Source organism: Vicugna pacos, chromosome 28, assembly GCF_048564905.1.
Source record: "Vicugna pacos chromosome 28, VicPac4, whole genome shotgun sequence".
Classification (NCBI taxonomy): Eukaryota; Metazoa; Chordata; class Mammalia; order Artiodactyla; family Camelidae; genus Vicugna; species Vicugna pacos.
In genome coordinates, this window is record NC_133014.1 from 7,507,291 (window position 1) to 7,521,636 (window position 14,346).

The 14,346-nt window shown below is 51.8% G+C and overlaps 1 protein-coding gene across 10 annotated transcripts in view; it reads left to right on the forward strand.

Moving 5' to 3' along the window:
* The window catches only part of CRACDL (CRACD like), a 95,802-nt gene extending 83,825 nt beyond the window's left edge, over nucleotides 1–11,977 (forward strand). For 9 of the 10 annotated variants that reach the window (XM_072951353.1, XM_072951352.1, XM_072951349.1 and 6 more), the window contains 3 exons: nucleotides 8,923–9,095; nucleotides 10,137–10,281; nucleotides 11,107–11,977. In XM_072951353.1, the coding sequence (XP_072807454.1) occupies nucleotides 8,923–9,095; nucleotides 10,137–10,281; nucleotides 11,107–11,252 (464 nt within the window). In that variant the 3' untranslated portion in view covers nucleotides 11,253–11,977. The remainder of the gene's footprint in view (nucleotides 1–8,922; nucleotides 9,096–10,136; nucleotides 10,282–11,106) is intronic. The other variant, XM_072951346.1, reaches the window with a different exon arrangement.
* The last annotated feature ends 2,369 nt before the right edge of the window (nucleotides 11,978–14,346 follow it).

The following is a 14,346-nucleotide window of genomic DNA, read 5'->3' on the forward strand; positions in this document are numbered from 1 at the left end:
ATAACAGACTCAGATGACTTCTCAAGGGATCTAGGTTACTTAGCATGGGTAGTGATTTTCATGCCAGCGCAGAGAGGAGGGACGTATTCCTCCGTTCTGTGGGGAACCGAGCCTCCCAGAGTGGGGTGGTATTTGAAGGACAAGAGCCAGGAGAGGCTGGGGCTGCTGTCTGGTCCCACCTGGGACCTTGAGCTCAGGGGGCCGCCTCATGCAGGCCAGAGCAGACGCCCAGAGCCTGTGCTGATGGACCCCATCAGTGATCCTGTGCAGGGAACCGAGAGAGTCAGGGCAGTGGGAGGCGAGTAAGGATGAGCAGGGTCTCTGCTGCTTCCCCAGACACTGGATCTGCTCGTGGGTCAGTTTGTCATTATCACTTCTGCCTTCACCCCCTTTGCTCCAAATTATAGCAGCTAAAGACAATTAAATTCATATAAAACATACAGACAATAAAAGTTGTAATAAAAGTATTACCCAGTTTTCCAGAAAGGCCTAATTATGGCTGTTTATAACCTTGTGATGGCAGGCACCTTACCCAGAGCCCCCAGGTGGGCTACCACCTGCCCGTCCCCCTTTAGGGGGCTGCACATCACACAGCTGGGTTATTGAGATGTCCCAGATGGGCAGGGTTCTGCCTCGGGGACTCAAGCTGTTTTGTCCCCGGAATCCCCCTCCCCTCCTCCAGACCCTGTCTTCCTTCTTTGAAGTTGGAGAAACCCCCCTGGAGTGCTGGAGAGGTGCGGGGAGGACTCCACGGCTGTTGCTATAAACAGAGGAGTCCAGCTCACCAACTGGGCTGAGCCTCCCAGGGCCACTTGGGGTGGTGGCTGCGAGCCCAGCACGTCTGTGCTCGAGACCAGTTAATCCACTCATCTGCCGTAGGAGGTGAACGGCCCGGGGTTATCAGCCCTGTTCATGTGTGTAGGGCAGTCCCCATCCCCTGTTGGGCCAGTCCATCCCAGAGTTTAAATTACCGGCCTGGAAGCAGCCTCCTTCCTGTGCACAGGATTAGAGTTAGAACAGGGAAAATGGTGAAATATAGAAAGTACCTTAAAAAAAGCAATCACTTGTAAGTCCACTCTCTGAATGTCGGCCTTCTTTCTCTGTGTGTGTGTGTGTGTTTTATTTTCTGTGATGATGTGGTGGACACCTGCTAGCTGTTTAGGAGACTGGCTGAACAAAGTGCCATTCTCACCAGGGACCACACTTGATAACCAGCCTCAGCCTCCAGTCCAAGCTTGTTTCCCACCCTGACCAGGCTGGTGACAGTGGCACACGCAGGTCCCTGACCCAGTCCTCACACCTGCATGCGTTCATCCTTTGACAGACGTGTGGCAGCGTCTGGAGTCAGAGCTGATTGTCAGGACTATGGTGGGAGGGGGGCAGATACCGCCAGCTCTAGCGAGTGGTGGTTAGACCAGACCTCTGACCCTCCGGGCACCCCCAGTAAATGTGCCTGCCGTGAGCAGGCCCCTGGCCCCACACATCCCCATCTAGACGTGGTTCAGGCATTGATTCTTCTTTATAAACACTTTTTCACAGATTTTACCTAGGAGCAACAGAGGTTAAAACAATTTTTTTTAAACTGTTACAGTTGATGCTGTGACAATAAACAATGCACAGCCTCCCCAGCCCCCCTACAGCAGAGGATAACCCAGCCCCACATCTCAGCAGTGCCAGGTTGAGTGACTGTCGTCTGCCACTTGGTGGTGAGTGATAACGAGGAGGCAGTGATGTCTAGGAAAGCTGTGGGGTCCTTGCCCTTAATAGGATGTGGCGTGTGGTGGAGTGAATGAAGGTCAGAGACCCAGAAGCCTGTGTCTAGTGCCCCCGTGGTGACACTAGGGCCGTGTCACCCCAAACAAATCCTTTATGCTGTGAGGCTCTGTGTTCCCATCTCTGAAATGGGGATTGAAAGTATCCTTACGTGACGAGGAGAGTTGTGAGGGTTATTCTGCATGTGGTGCTGCTCTGAAAATCAAGACCGAAGAACCTTTAGCTGTTAACGTTTCTCGAGTAGAGAGAAAGAGCCGTACCTGGCTGGGAGCGGGAGGTGTGATGGGGGAGCGGAGACCCAAGCTCTGTGGACAAGGGCTGTCCCTCGGCTGATTACTTGTTCTGCTGGCCCCTCTAGACAGCTCTTGCAAAAGTCCAGCTGCCCCTGGAGACCCCACAAGGAATCCAAGGTGGGGCAACTGTTAACATTCTGCATTGTAGGAGTGCGCCATATAATATAGTAACGTCACTACTTTTTCTCCTTTTCTGCTGTAGCTCCAAATTATTTTCAAATAACAGTGCCTTCCCATCCCTGTATCCCAGTAAAGCCCCAGTTATATCACCTGGCAGGTGATGGAGACCAGCTGTCTCTGTGCTCAGAGAAGGACTGTGGTCACTGCCTCCTGCTTAGAGACTATTTTAATTGCACGGACAGTGGTGGTTGAACAGATGGACTTTCAGTCCAAGCCCCTCCGTCACAGCTCTGTGCCCGGGAGCTGTCACTGGCTCCCCAGGTCTCCAGGTGAGGCGAGGGGTTGGGCTGGACAGCCCTGGGGTGTCTGCAGCCTTCACGTGCTGAGGCCTGGGCTCAGCACCCCAAGCCTGGCAAAGAGCCTGGCAAAGCATCTGGCCCCCAGGGCACCCCCAATAAACGTGCCTGCCCATGCCCAGACCCCTGGCCCCACACATCCCCATCTAGATGTGGTTCATTTTACTTTATAAACACCTTTTCCACAGATTTTACCTAGGAGCAACAGAGGTTAAAATAATTTTTTTAACTATGATAGTTGATGCTGTGACAATAAACAAAGTAGACTTCAGGCCCCCATTTGGGGAAAAAAAGCTCACATAAATTTGTGCTCTGGAGGCCTGTACAAACTCCGGCCCTGGACAAGGACTGACTGCTCCCTCCCCCGGATGAACATGTTAGGCGTTATCAGACCCTCATAAATGTTGACACTGGGAAACCTTCTAAGTCCATCGGCCAGTTTACCAGAACTGCGTTGGTTATAAACCTTGACGTGCTGATGGTTATCAGTGGGGCGTAACTGTGCCCTACACGGGTGGGCGAGTGTCAGATGCTTCAGAGTGTGTCCATGAGACAAGGGAAAAGGGCACCGTCTTGTCCCTTGCTGGCTTTCACCTGTTATGATAGAAACACTGCAGGAGGAACATTTAAAGCAACAGTGGTTTTCCGCCCCCAACAAGTGGTTTCGGAGCTTGTGAGAAAGGAGAGCAGTAGGTCTGGGGAAGGTGGGTTTCAGAGAAGCTGAGGGGATGAGGAGATCCCTGCAGTGCCTCCTGGCTTAGGAGTAGGGAAGAGGGGGGAGAAAGAGGCCCTCAGACACTGTAGCTGTGCTCCTTGAGAGCTGCAGTGTGCCTTGTGTTTCTGGAGACAAGTTCTCTGCCCTTGCTGACTGTGGTCTTATGTAGAAGAGGCAGTGGGAGCAGGAGGAGGGGTTCAGGGCAAGCCGTCGGAGAATGGAAGAGGAAGAGTGGGGGCAGCAGAGAGAAGGCAGGCGGGCCCAGGACCCCCGGTGCATTTGGGGTCCAAGGGGCACTGAAGAGGCTGAGAAGGGAGCCACCTGCTTCTCCTGGTCACTCTCTGAGCACCGAGTGAGTCCTGATCATCTTAGAGTTGTTTTTGTGTTTGGGTTTTGGTTTTTTGCTTTTTACTGAAGAACGATATATGCACAGAGAAGGGCACAGATCACGTGTGTGTCGCTCAGTGAATTTCACAGACCAGGGCGCGGAAGGAGACCAGTGCCCAGAGGCCCCTCCGTGCCCCCTTCCCTCGGGCCCTGGGGTCCTTTCATGGGCTGCAGGCTGCGTATTAGTGGTGGAAGGACCCCACTCTCCCTGACGGCGCTTGTAGGAGAGTCTGCATGCGAGCACCAGAGAGATGGGCGAGATTAGAAACACCCTTCCTCGGTGTAGACAGCATCTCCCCGGGGCCTGGGGCTAGGTGGGCACTCACAAAGACAGATGATTCTGGTTTTTTGCAGTAGTTACTCTCTGCAAAGTTGCCATGAGCACTGAATCAGTGAGTCTCGCACCATCGCTCTAGGGGGAATGTGGGGTCAGCTTCCTGCCAATCCCTGATCACATTATCCTCAACTGCTTGATACATAACTTTGTGTTGTGTGTGTTTCTGTTTAAAGACACCTTATTTAATATGTAGTGTTGGGCCCTTCCCGTGCACCTTCCAGCAAGCCATAGCATCACACACGCCCCATCTGACACATGTATCTCCTTCATAAGGCACATCACTGCCTTGTGCTCATGGGCACCAGACAGCACTTCAGCACTAGACGTGGGGGCTATTTTCGACAGACAAATCCCCGAGAAAAAAACACAGAAATGCAAAAATGTGGCACTAAGCATACCGCAAAAAGGACCCTTGTGTGCAGTCTGAGAGCAGAAACAGGAAAGAAATAGCATCCCCCACCCATATCAGCTGGGAACGTGCTTGTCCTGGGACTCAAATTTTCCACTGCTCTGGGCACGTCTGCAGGTGACCACAAAGGGTCAGGAGTATTGATTTGGGGGTTACAGATACATTTTAGTGAGTGGGCGAATTCTCAAATAGGGAATTCCCGGTCAGCGAGGGGGGGCTATATCTGTCAAATGAGCAAATGGAGGAATGGTGATACGTTACCTTGGGTATCGTATCTACCTGGTAGAGTTAGGACCCGGCTGCATCACCCATCATTAAATGTTGGAGCTTGGTCTGCGAGAAGCCCTTGCTCATTCTCAAAACCCTCAGTGTGGCTTCGAGGTAAATGCTCACAGGAGCGTTAAATTTCCAAGTTCTCTGCTAGGATCACACAGCCAAGCTCACAGCCAGAGCCGACGCAGAGCAAGGCCATGAATTGATCAGGAGCTGTCTGTGCTCAATCAATAAATACTTTTAAAAAACCTTCACCTTTCCTACAGGGAGCCCACGGTGTGGGTGAGGCCCATGTGACCCCAGGGCCCCTCCCCACCCCAGCGGTCCCCTTGGTGTCTCTCTGTGCACATTGTCCCCTCCTCCCCGTGTAAACCAGGGTGCTGGCAGAGGGGCTGGAGGGGAGACAGAAACAAGGGGTGGTCTCTCCATTGCTGAAGCTCCGAGGGTCTGTGGTGACAAAGGTTGGTGGTGCGTCCACTTCAGATCAGAAGTCTTAGGGAGCAAACTCGGGCCCCTCCGTCCACAGAGAGTATTTTGAAGAGCTGGGAATGAGCTGTTGATGTGTGTTTTAAAGACAACAGTGTAACGGAAGGAGATTGGAAGCCGTGTGCCAAGCATTAACACGGCTCTCTTGGCTTGTTAATTTAGGGAAAACTTTTTTCTCCTTCTTTGTGCTTTTATCTGCTTTCGGAATGTGTACAACGTGCGTGCATACTGCTTTGTTTGTTTGTTTGTGCATGTCCTTTTATGAACAAGAAAGTTATCTTATGAAAGGAAAAAGATTCTTTAAAATAGCTGCTTCAAACCTGGCAGCATCTACCAAGTGTTTATGAGGCATGAGAAGCCCGCTGTCCTGCCATGTGTGAGCTCGGGGCAGGGCATCTGCTGTATTTTTACAGCCAGAGATCAAGAAACCATGATGGTTCACGTTGTGTGGCTCATTGCCCCTCACCCAGGAGATGGTGTTGTTGACAAGTCACAGCTGTGTCCTGGCTGTCACATGGGGTGTAGACCCCCATTAGAGTTCCACCCTGGGGGGCCCCAGCCTCCTCTGCCCCAGGTCCCTAGGGATGTTATCTGTGCCCTGGTCCATACCCTCTTCTCCAGTGAGTTGTAAAATCCTCCTTTGGGCTCATGTGGGTCATCCGATTGCGGAGGGTAGGGGTTCACCAGAGCTGTGTCTGTGCCTCCACAGTCAGAGTGACACCAGCGCCATGGGCCCAACACAGCCCCACAGGGCCGGGGAGCCAGCCAGGACACTGAGATGCTAGGGCGGCCTCTGCCTTGAGTTTGAAACCCAGGATGGAAATTTTCTGTCCATGCACAACATGGAGAATTGACAGAGCTCCTCAGAACATGGCTGGCTGAGGTAGTGAGCTTCAGCGGCTGGTCACAGCCCTCTCTCTAATCTGCCTGGAACGTACTCGACATGGCCGGGAGGACAGCGTGGCCAGACGTCTCGGCCCAGCAGAGAGCAGGGGGCACGACCAGCCACTGAGTGTGAAGAAAAGATCAGAGAGAAAGTGAGAGGACCCCTGTAAGAAAAGCCCAGGAAGACAGAGGTTAGGAGGACTCTGTGGAACGAGGCACTGAGATGGGGGAGAAGAAATGCAGGCTTTCTATGAAATCCACAACCACCCAGCCTGCCTCTGTGTGCCGGGCAACCGCTGGGTTCTCTGGACAAGAAACAAAATGTAAATGTACATTGTCGATAAGCTAATATTAGAACAGCACCTGGTATGTGGTCTCCGCCATGTCTTTGTTAAGTAAATAAGAAGTTCCAGTGACCCAAAGCACGTATCAGTGGGGTGGGCGGTCAGCTGGCAGAGGCACGTGGTACCAAACTGTAGGGAGAGACGTGTCAAGAGAGTTACAGGAGAGTGAGGAGGGGAGAGCCCGTCCAGCTAGGTGACCAGGGCAGGCTTCATGGAGGAGGCATCCAGATGGGACTTGGTGGACACTAAGGGATGATCCCAGGACACGGTGTCACCTCTCCTGGACTGTGGTCACAGCCTTCCTCCTCACCTCCAGCTTCCTAGTCCCCCTGCTCACACTTACTCCCCATGCAGCCTCCAGAGTGTGCCCAGGGTTTAAACCCCTGTGGCTCCCCATTACGGACAGGAAGTCCCTCTCAGTCAGCCCCACCTGCACTTCAGCCCCTCTGGGCTCTGCCTTCTGCCCCCTCCACATGGGAGGCCTTTCCTTGCCCCTTTCCTCAGCCTGGAAGTTTCCTTCTCCAGGTTCCCACCCCAGACGGCATCCTCATATCCCACTCACCCGTGTCACCATGTCTACACGGCACATTGTGGATTGTAGCCCTTTCCTGTTCCAAGTGACTTATTTGTGCTTAGTCTCCCGTATTGGACTTCGAGCTCTTGGAAGGAACAGTTTGTTTTTATTTTTCCACCTTAGCATTTAACACAATCCCTGCCCATAGCAAACGATGAGTGAGTGAGTGAATGAATGAATGAATAAATGAATGAAAGGGGTGAAGGAGAGGAGGAGGCAGGAGCCGGGGAGCAGAAATGCTGGGCTCTGGCTAAGACTGGAAAGTCGGGCTGGATCACACATTGCAAGTAATCCGGGCAGATGTGAGTGTTGAAGTCGGGGTGGACCAGAGCACGTGTGGGGGAGAAGACAGAAGGCTGAGGGTTGGGAACAAGGAGGAATCCCAGGTTTAGGAGCAAGAGTCGGCAGGGACCTGGAGAGGGGACACCCAAGGAGGCCAGGCCTCCAGGAGAGGTTCTGTGGCCAAATCCAGGCTGCAGGGGGAGAGCAGGCCGAGGACGGGGCGAGACCTCGGATTTGTGGTCCAGCAGCTGGGCGGCTGGAGAGCCCAGCGCTCGCGCCGTGGCTGGGTCTGGAATGAGCTGAAGAGACACGGGCAGAGGATGCTGGGGCTGATGGCAAAGGAGAGCGGGGAACTGGGGTTCCCAGGGTGAGGGCGGCCAGGCTCCTGGAGTCAGTTTTCTTTGAGCTTCTTGGAGACACCCAAGTGTTTCACAAAGCAGCAGGGAAGCGGTCAGTGGCCAGGGAGAGCCTGAGAGGCAGGAGGGGCAAGGGGTGAGGCAAGGAGACGGAGCCGTGTTTGCTGGAGTCCGTGGGGCGGAGGCCCCAGGGAGCGTCCTAGAGAATGGCGGGAGCCAGTCCCAGCTGCGCAGGCCAGGGTGCGGGTGGAGCCCGAGGCTCTTCTCCACGCCGAGGGAGAGCGAAGTTCCCAGGGCAGTGGCTCTGTCCCTCACCCCTCCTTGCTGACCAGGGGACTGGGAGAAAAGGTCTCCAAGCTGAACTAGAGGCAGAAGCCAAACCAAAGAGTCAAATCCCAAAGACAGCAGAGCAGGGGTGTCAGGTCCCAAAGGATGAGGACACTGACTTGCCCTGGACATCCCCACATGGCTGTGACGTGGGTGTGGGTGTGGCAGGAAGCAGGAGGGAGCTGGGCCAGGGACTGGGGACAAACTTTCCCAGTTTGAATGAGGGACATACATTCAGAGAGGCCGGCTTGTGGGGAGCCTTTGGGTTTGCTGTTCTTTGGAGAGACCCGTGAAAAGCCGCTGATGGAATCGTTTGGTTTCCTTGGAAAAAATGAACTGTCTTCTTTTTTCTGCTGATGGAGGTAATACATTCTCGTCACAGAAAATATGAAAGTACAGAAGAGTTGGAAAGCAAGGGAAGGAGGAACGACCCATAGGTTTAACCCCCCCAAAATAAGCCCTGTGAACGTGTAAGGAACATGGAAGGCCAAACGTTCTGGTTTCAAAGGCATTTTTTCTCTTCTCTCCGGAATATTGAGGGAAACAGCCAGTATAATTTTCGGTGTCACTCTCCATGCAGGGAAGGGTTTGTGTCCAATTTCTTAAAGAAGAGAGAAGAAGAATATTCCAAGAATCGGATACTGGGTCGTATGTGCTGGTCCAAAGTGATGGCCTCTGTCTAGGCATCTTACCCATTTATGTGCGGACTTCTGTCTCATTCCACAACGTATCCCATAGGAAGACGTTGGCTTTAAAATGTGTGTGGAGAAGCAGTTGCTTTTAATTCTGGGGGGTTCAGACTAGAGGAGTATAATCTCTTTGATTCACTTTTCACTAAGAAAACAGAGTCCCTTAAAGGAAAGTACTAGTGTCCCCGGGGGGTCCTCCAGACCTCCTTCCCCGCCCCTGTCCCCCGGCCCCTGTGCGGTGCTCTGTGTGGGAGAAGCCACAAGGGGACTGAAGGTGACGAGGATCGCTTTGCACAACCTGTGTCTTTACCCACAGAGAAGGCAGCGGAGCCTGGAGCTGATGGCCAGCCTGTGCCACCCTGGGTCACCGTCGGGCGGCAGAAGCGGCGAGGGGCCCCGGAGAAGCCACCCAGCCAGGAGGACAAGCCTGGGGCCCGGACCCTGAAGTCTGAAACAGGAAGGGCAGCCAAGGCGCCCGAAAGAGCCCAGGTGCTGTGAGCAAACGCTCTCTGTCTCTGTAGACGCAGGAGAGAGCTGTCAGCAGGGGCCGGGACCCCGCGATGGCCCCACGTCCTGCACAGTCATGACAGGGACCGTTACCTGTGATGACTGCTGGGGTCTGCCCTGCGCATGTGCTGGGCTGGCAGGGAGGCAGAGAGGCCGTGGGTCGTGTAGTCTGGGAGCAGCGGGGACAGCCCTTTGCTCCCGGCCTCCTAGGCAACGCAGCTCAGCAGATGGAGAGATGGACGGGGTTAAAATAACTGCCCAGCTGGACGCCAGGCAACCATGTCAACAGCTCCATCTGCACTCATTTCCGAGCCCTGACCCAACCCTGCCTTTGCTGCTGCACTGGCCGCCTGCTGGGGTCCTCCCTCCTCACCTAGGGCTGCAGGGCTGGAACCCTGGGCTCCATTTGCACTCTGGGCTGAAAACACCTTTCTCAAACGCAAACGACTGTGCTTAGAAGCAGGCTGAGACTCAGGGCTGTTGTGGTCCTGCAGTGGCCAGGGAAAATCCCGAAGTGTGTCCCCACTGTGTAGGGACGTGGGCCTGAGCCTGCAGCAGGCCTGCTTCCCTGCGTGTTAACCCAACCTGCAGTCGCCCCCAAGCTTGAAAACCCCGCTGCGGGCTCGGGGAATTTATAACACAAATACTAAGCAGTGATCCCAGTTCTGGGCCTCCACTATCACCCTACATGTCATAAAAGTCTCAAAACTATTTCCAAACACAGTTCATGTTGACTTTCAAACTGAACCCTGTCGTCCGACATCTGGGGCTGGGGCTAGGCGGGGACAGGGCGGAAGCCAGGACGCCTGTGTGTGCCCAGGAGAAGGCCCCACACGTGTCTGAACCCCAGCATTCTTGGGGCTCAATGCCAGTGAGTGCCCCAACCACAGCTCTCCCACGGAAGTGCCAGCAGCATGGTTCATGCTGGCAGAGAAGCCTGGTGGCTCATTGCCTTTGGTTATGTGTGTCCCCATTTGAGTCTCAGGTGATGGGACAGCGTGTGTCTTTCTTGTGTCCCAGCAGGAGCCCGTGAAGCAGGCCGACTTCGTCCGCAGCAAGTCCTTCCTGATGGCGCCGGCCAAGCCCGCTGCGGACCAGAGGCCGGGGGCAAAGCTCCGCCTCCCGGAGGGGCTGCAGAGAGGCATCTCCTTGTCCCACCAGAACTTGGGTACGAAACCTGAGAACAGCGCCGCGCACTTTGAAATGCCTTTCCGGCTTTGGTCCTGCTGGGTTTTGTTCTGTTTGTTTTTCTGAATTACTTGCCACGTTGATTTTTTTTGAGCTTTTTATTGAGATAATCGCTTAACCTGGCAAAGAAAAAAAAAACCTCACCCACTTTAAGGGTACAATTCAGGGAGTGTATATTGACAGCGAGTACATATTTACCAAGTTGTAAACCCTCACAGTCTGGTTTCAGAGCATCTCCCTCATGCTCCAAAGCTGCTTCATGTCCATTTACAGTCATTCAGAATTGCCAGCCCCAGCTCTAGGCAACCACACATCTATTTTATGTCTCTGTATATTTGCCTTTTTGGGGGACATTTCTTATAAATGGAATCATCAAATATATGTTCTTTTGTATCTGGCTTCTTTCACTGGGCATAATGTTTCTAGATTCATCTTTGTTGGGGCATGTATCGGTATTTTTAAATTTATTTGTAATTGTGGTAAAATACACGTCACAAAGTTCACCATCTTAATAAGTGCACATTTCAGCAGTGTTAAGACTGTTCACGCCATCGTGGCCAGTCCTCAGAGTTCCTGCAGTTTTATTCGGAGAGTTTCTCCTCCCTCACCACATTGCCAGAACTCTTTGAACCTGCTCTTAAGTCTTTCTGTCACATAAACTGTTCTACGCTGGGATTTTCTTTACACGGATTTTATGTTTGTTACACGGTTAAGACCTTGACATATATTTTAAAGACATACAAGAGGCTTATGTGAAAATCCAAACTCATTTCTCATTTTTCCATTTGTTTTGTCCTCTCTCCAGCAGCCCAGTCTGCTGGAGAGAAGACGGAGAAAGAATTGCATCAGCTGAAGAGAGCCAGTTATGCCAGCATGGACCAGCCGTCCTGGATGGAACTTGCCAGAAAGAAATCTCAAGCTTGGAGCGACATGCCCCAAATTATAAAATAGGTTGACAGTGTGCTGCTAAAAAGTGTCCACCACCTTGACGGGTCACTTCATTAAAAACTGCCACCCAATCAAGGCAAACAAACTGTGAAACTTAAGAATGATTTTATCATCAGGTTACAGGAGAGCGAGCTCAGGGAAGAGGAAGAAACCAGGCAAACAAGTGGGACAGACACATGGCCGCAGGCCCGGGCCAGAGGGGCCCGAAGACAAGGACACCATTGAGAAGGGCCAGGAGCAAGGTTCTGTGCCCACAGGTATGAATGTGAGTCTTTCAGGATCCTCTTGATGCAGAGGGCTCAGGCAGGGAAGAAAACGTGAGTGAAACATCAATGCAGAGTTGGGCTGGGATGCAGGGCTGGGATGCAGGGCTGGGATGCAGAGTTGGGATGCAGAGATAGAAGGGCTCCCAGAGAACATGTGTCTGCCCTTCCAACTGAGGTCACTGTGTGTCTCTGGGCGTGGTCCTGCCTGTAGACCTTGTCTTCTTTCATGTTTACTGTGAGGCATGACATTCATGGTTAAACAGGGATGCCCTTTCCAAGAGCAGCTATAACGCAGTCAGTTTTCCTGAAGGTAGCCACTCTAAGAGGTAGTGGAAGGAACCCCGTTGGGTTCATCAATTCATAGGCTGGTTCCAAAAATAATTTTTAAACTTTTCCACATGGCATCTGTGTCCTTAACCACTGCACAATGCATTGCCTGTTCAATAAAACTTTTCAAATGTGCTTCTGTGATACGTGTAAGTGTGATTTCTACTCACATTGAGACAGTGTCCTCCCGCAACTGAGTTCAATGCAATCTGTGGAATTTCATTTAAAATGCTCAGTTGGGTTGATTTTGGAGTTTGGGTTTTATAAGATTTTTTTTTTCCAGTAAAATTTTGGTGTTCATTTGTGGAAATCAGAAGATGCTATAGGTTGTTTTGTTTTTCTCTTTACAGCTGTGTGGTACAACATATTAAAAATATAAAATGTCCTTAAAAGTTGCAATTCTTTAGCATCTTATTAATCTAACTTGTACATTTCTGTTGAAAACTAGGTTATCAATTCCTTAACCAGCATGACCCATGGATGCGGAATGTGGAGAAGCCACCAGAGGAAGAGTGTATATGTGGGATCTCAGAATTACGTCTCAATTATAGAATACTTCTATTTAAAAAAAGAAGTTTCCAATTTGTTCATTTGAACAAGCTAATCTCCATGGGAATAGCTGGGCACATTTAGCCACCAGAATCAGTAAAACCTCATGCATATATATCATAATTTGATTTTATATACCCTAAGTTCTGCTACCTTCATTGTGTTTTCCATCTTTGTGAATAATTATTTTTCTAGCTGTTAGAACTACACAACGTGGTCAGGTCTACCTGTATTGAAAAAGACCTGGGAGAATTGTTTGTTCCCCAACCAGATGGATCTAGAATTGCATTGTCCTAGAGACCATCAGTGCTGAGGTCCACGGTGAACGTGCTCTGAGCAAGGACTCCCTCCCTCTAGCCTTGCTCCAAAACCTTCGATGTGAATAGTTTTACCTAGAAAAAAGGCTACGTTGGCTACTGTTACCCAATACTGTCATTTCTCCTGTGAGAAGAACATTTCAGATGAACAATGCTGAGGCAGTGGATTTGACTGTAAGGGTGAAAAGTATTTGGTTCGGTTTTGTTCAAATAGAGGTTGATATTCTCTGTGTGTTTCAGGACTTGGCTCAGTTCTCTCTGGCACCTGGTAAGTTGGGAGGGTTTCGAATTTTAGGAGACGGGGAGAATTCACTGGGGGGTGGTCCTGCAGCTGCTGCCCCACCTCCACCCTCTTCCATAACTAAAGGGGCTGAGCCAGGCCAGAATGTGGGGATGCTGTGGGAAGTCTAGAGCAGCAGTGGTGATGGGAAAGTCGGCAAGGAATCATCAGCCTTGGCTATCATAAGAAGAAAGACAGTACGCCACGACTGAGTCCTTCCTCTGTGCCAGGCACTGCTCTGCATGCTTCATAGCTGTTGTTTGTAATCCTCTCCACAGTCCTTTGGAGATAAGTGCCAATCTCCACCTTGTGGATGAAGAAACGGAGGCACTAAATGGAGATGAGTGTCACCTGTCAAAGATCTCACAGCAGAGCACCTGGTAAGTGACCCTGGGCCCCTGGCTTTTAAACCCTACCCTCGAGTGAATCCCCATTTTTTAAAAAAGCATTAGTGTGGAGGTGAATCTGCATCCTTAAAGGCATTAACACAGACAGGGGAGCACTAAACTTGACCTTGAAGACTCCTGTGCGGCTCGAGACTGAATTTTTGTGTCTCCCCCAAATTTCATCTGTAAAATCCTAACACCCAATGAGATGGTATTAGGAGGCGAGGGCTTAGGAAGGTGGTTAGGGCATGAGGATGGGGCGCTCATGAATGGGATTAGCGCCCTCATGAAAGAGACCCCAGAGAGCTCTGGCGCCCGTTCTGCCACGTGAGGAGGACGCAGGGAGGGGGTGGCCGTCTGTGAACGAGGAGAGGGGCCTTCACCAGACGCTGGCTTGCCGGTCCCTGAATCCTGAACTTGCCTGACTCCAGAACTGTGAGAAACACGTTTGTTGTTTTTAAGCCACCCATTCGCTGTTACAGCAGCCCAGACGGACTAAGACATATGTCCTGGGGACAAGCATGCCCTCTGATGCTTCGCTCCACCCTTCATTTCCCTAAAAGTCCTGGAGAAAGCGGGAGGGTTCTTCTGTACTTTCTCATCATGAGCACCTGCACGGACTGTGAGGTGTTTCCATTCGTTCCCTCACTTCATGCAGTCAGCACCCGTGCGTGGGCCCTGTCCCGCGGCCTGCGGGCACCTCAGTGGGCAGGTGAGTGACCTGCATTCTGTTGAAGGGGGTGCACGCTAAATAAATGAACATGAGATGTGAGAAGAGCATGGGAAAAGAGCATTAAGTGCAACGAGGAGCCTAATACACAGGGACTTAGTTGTGGCGGAAGGTCTCCCTGAGACTGGGTGGTTGGAGAGGGTTTGCTGAAGAAATGACCTAATTGTAAACATGGACCAGCCATGCAGAGATCCTGAGGGGAAGCCTCTAGGGAGATGGACCTGCTCTACCGAGCTCCAGGC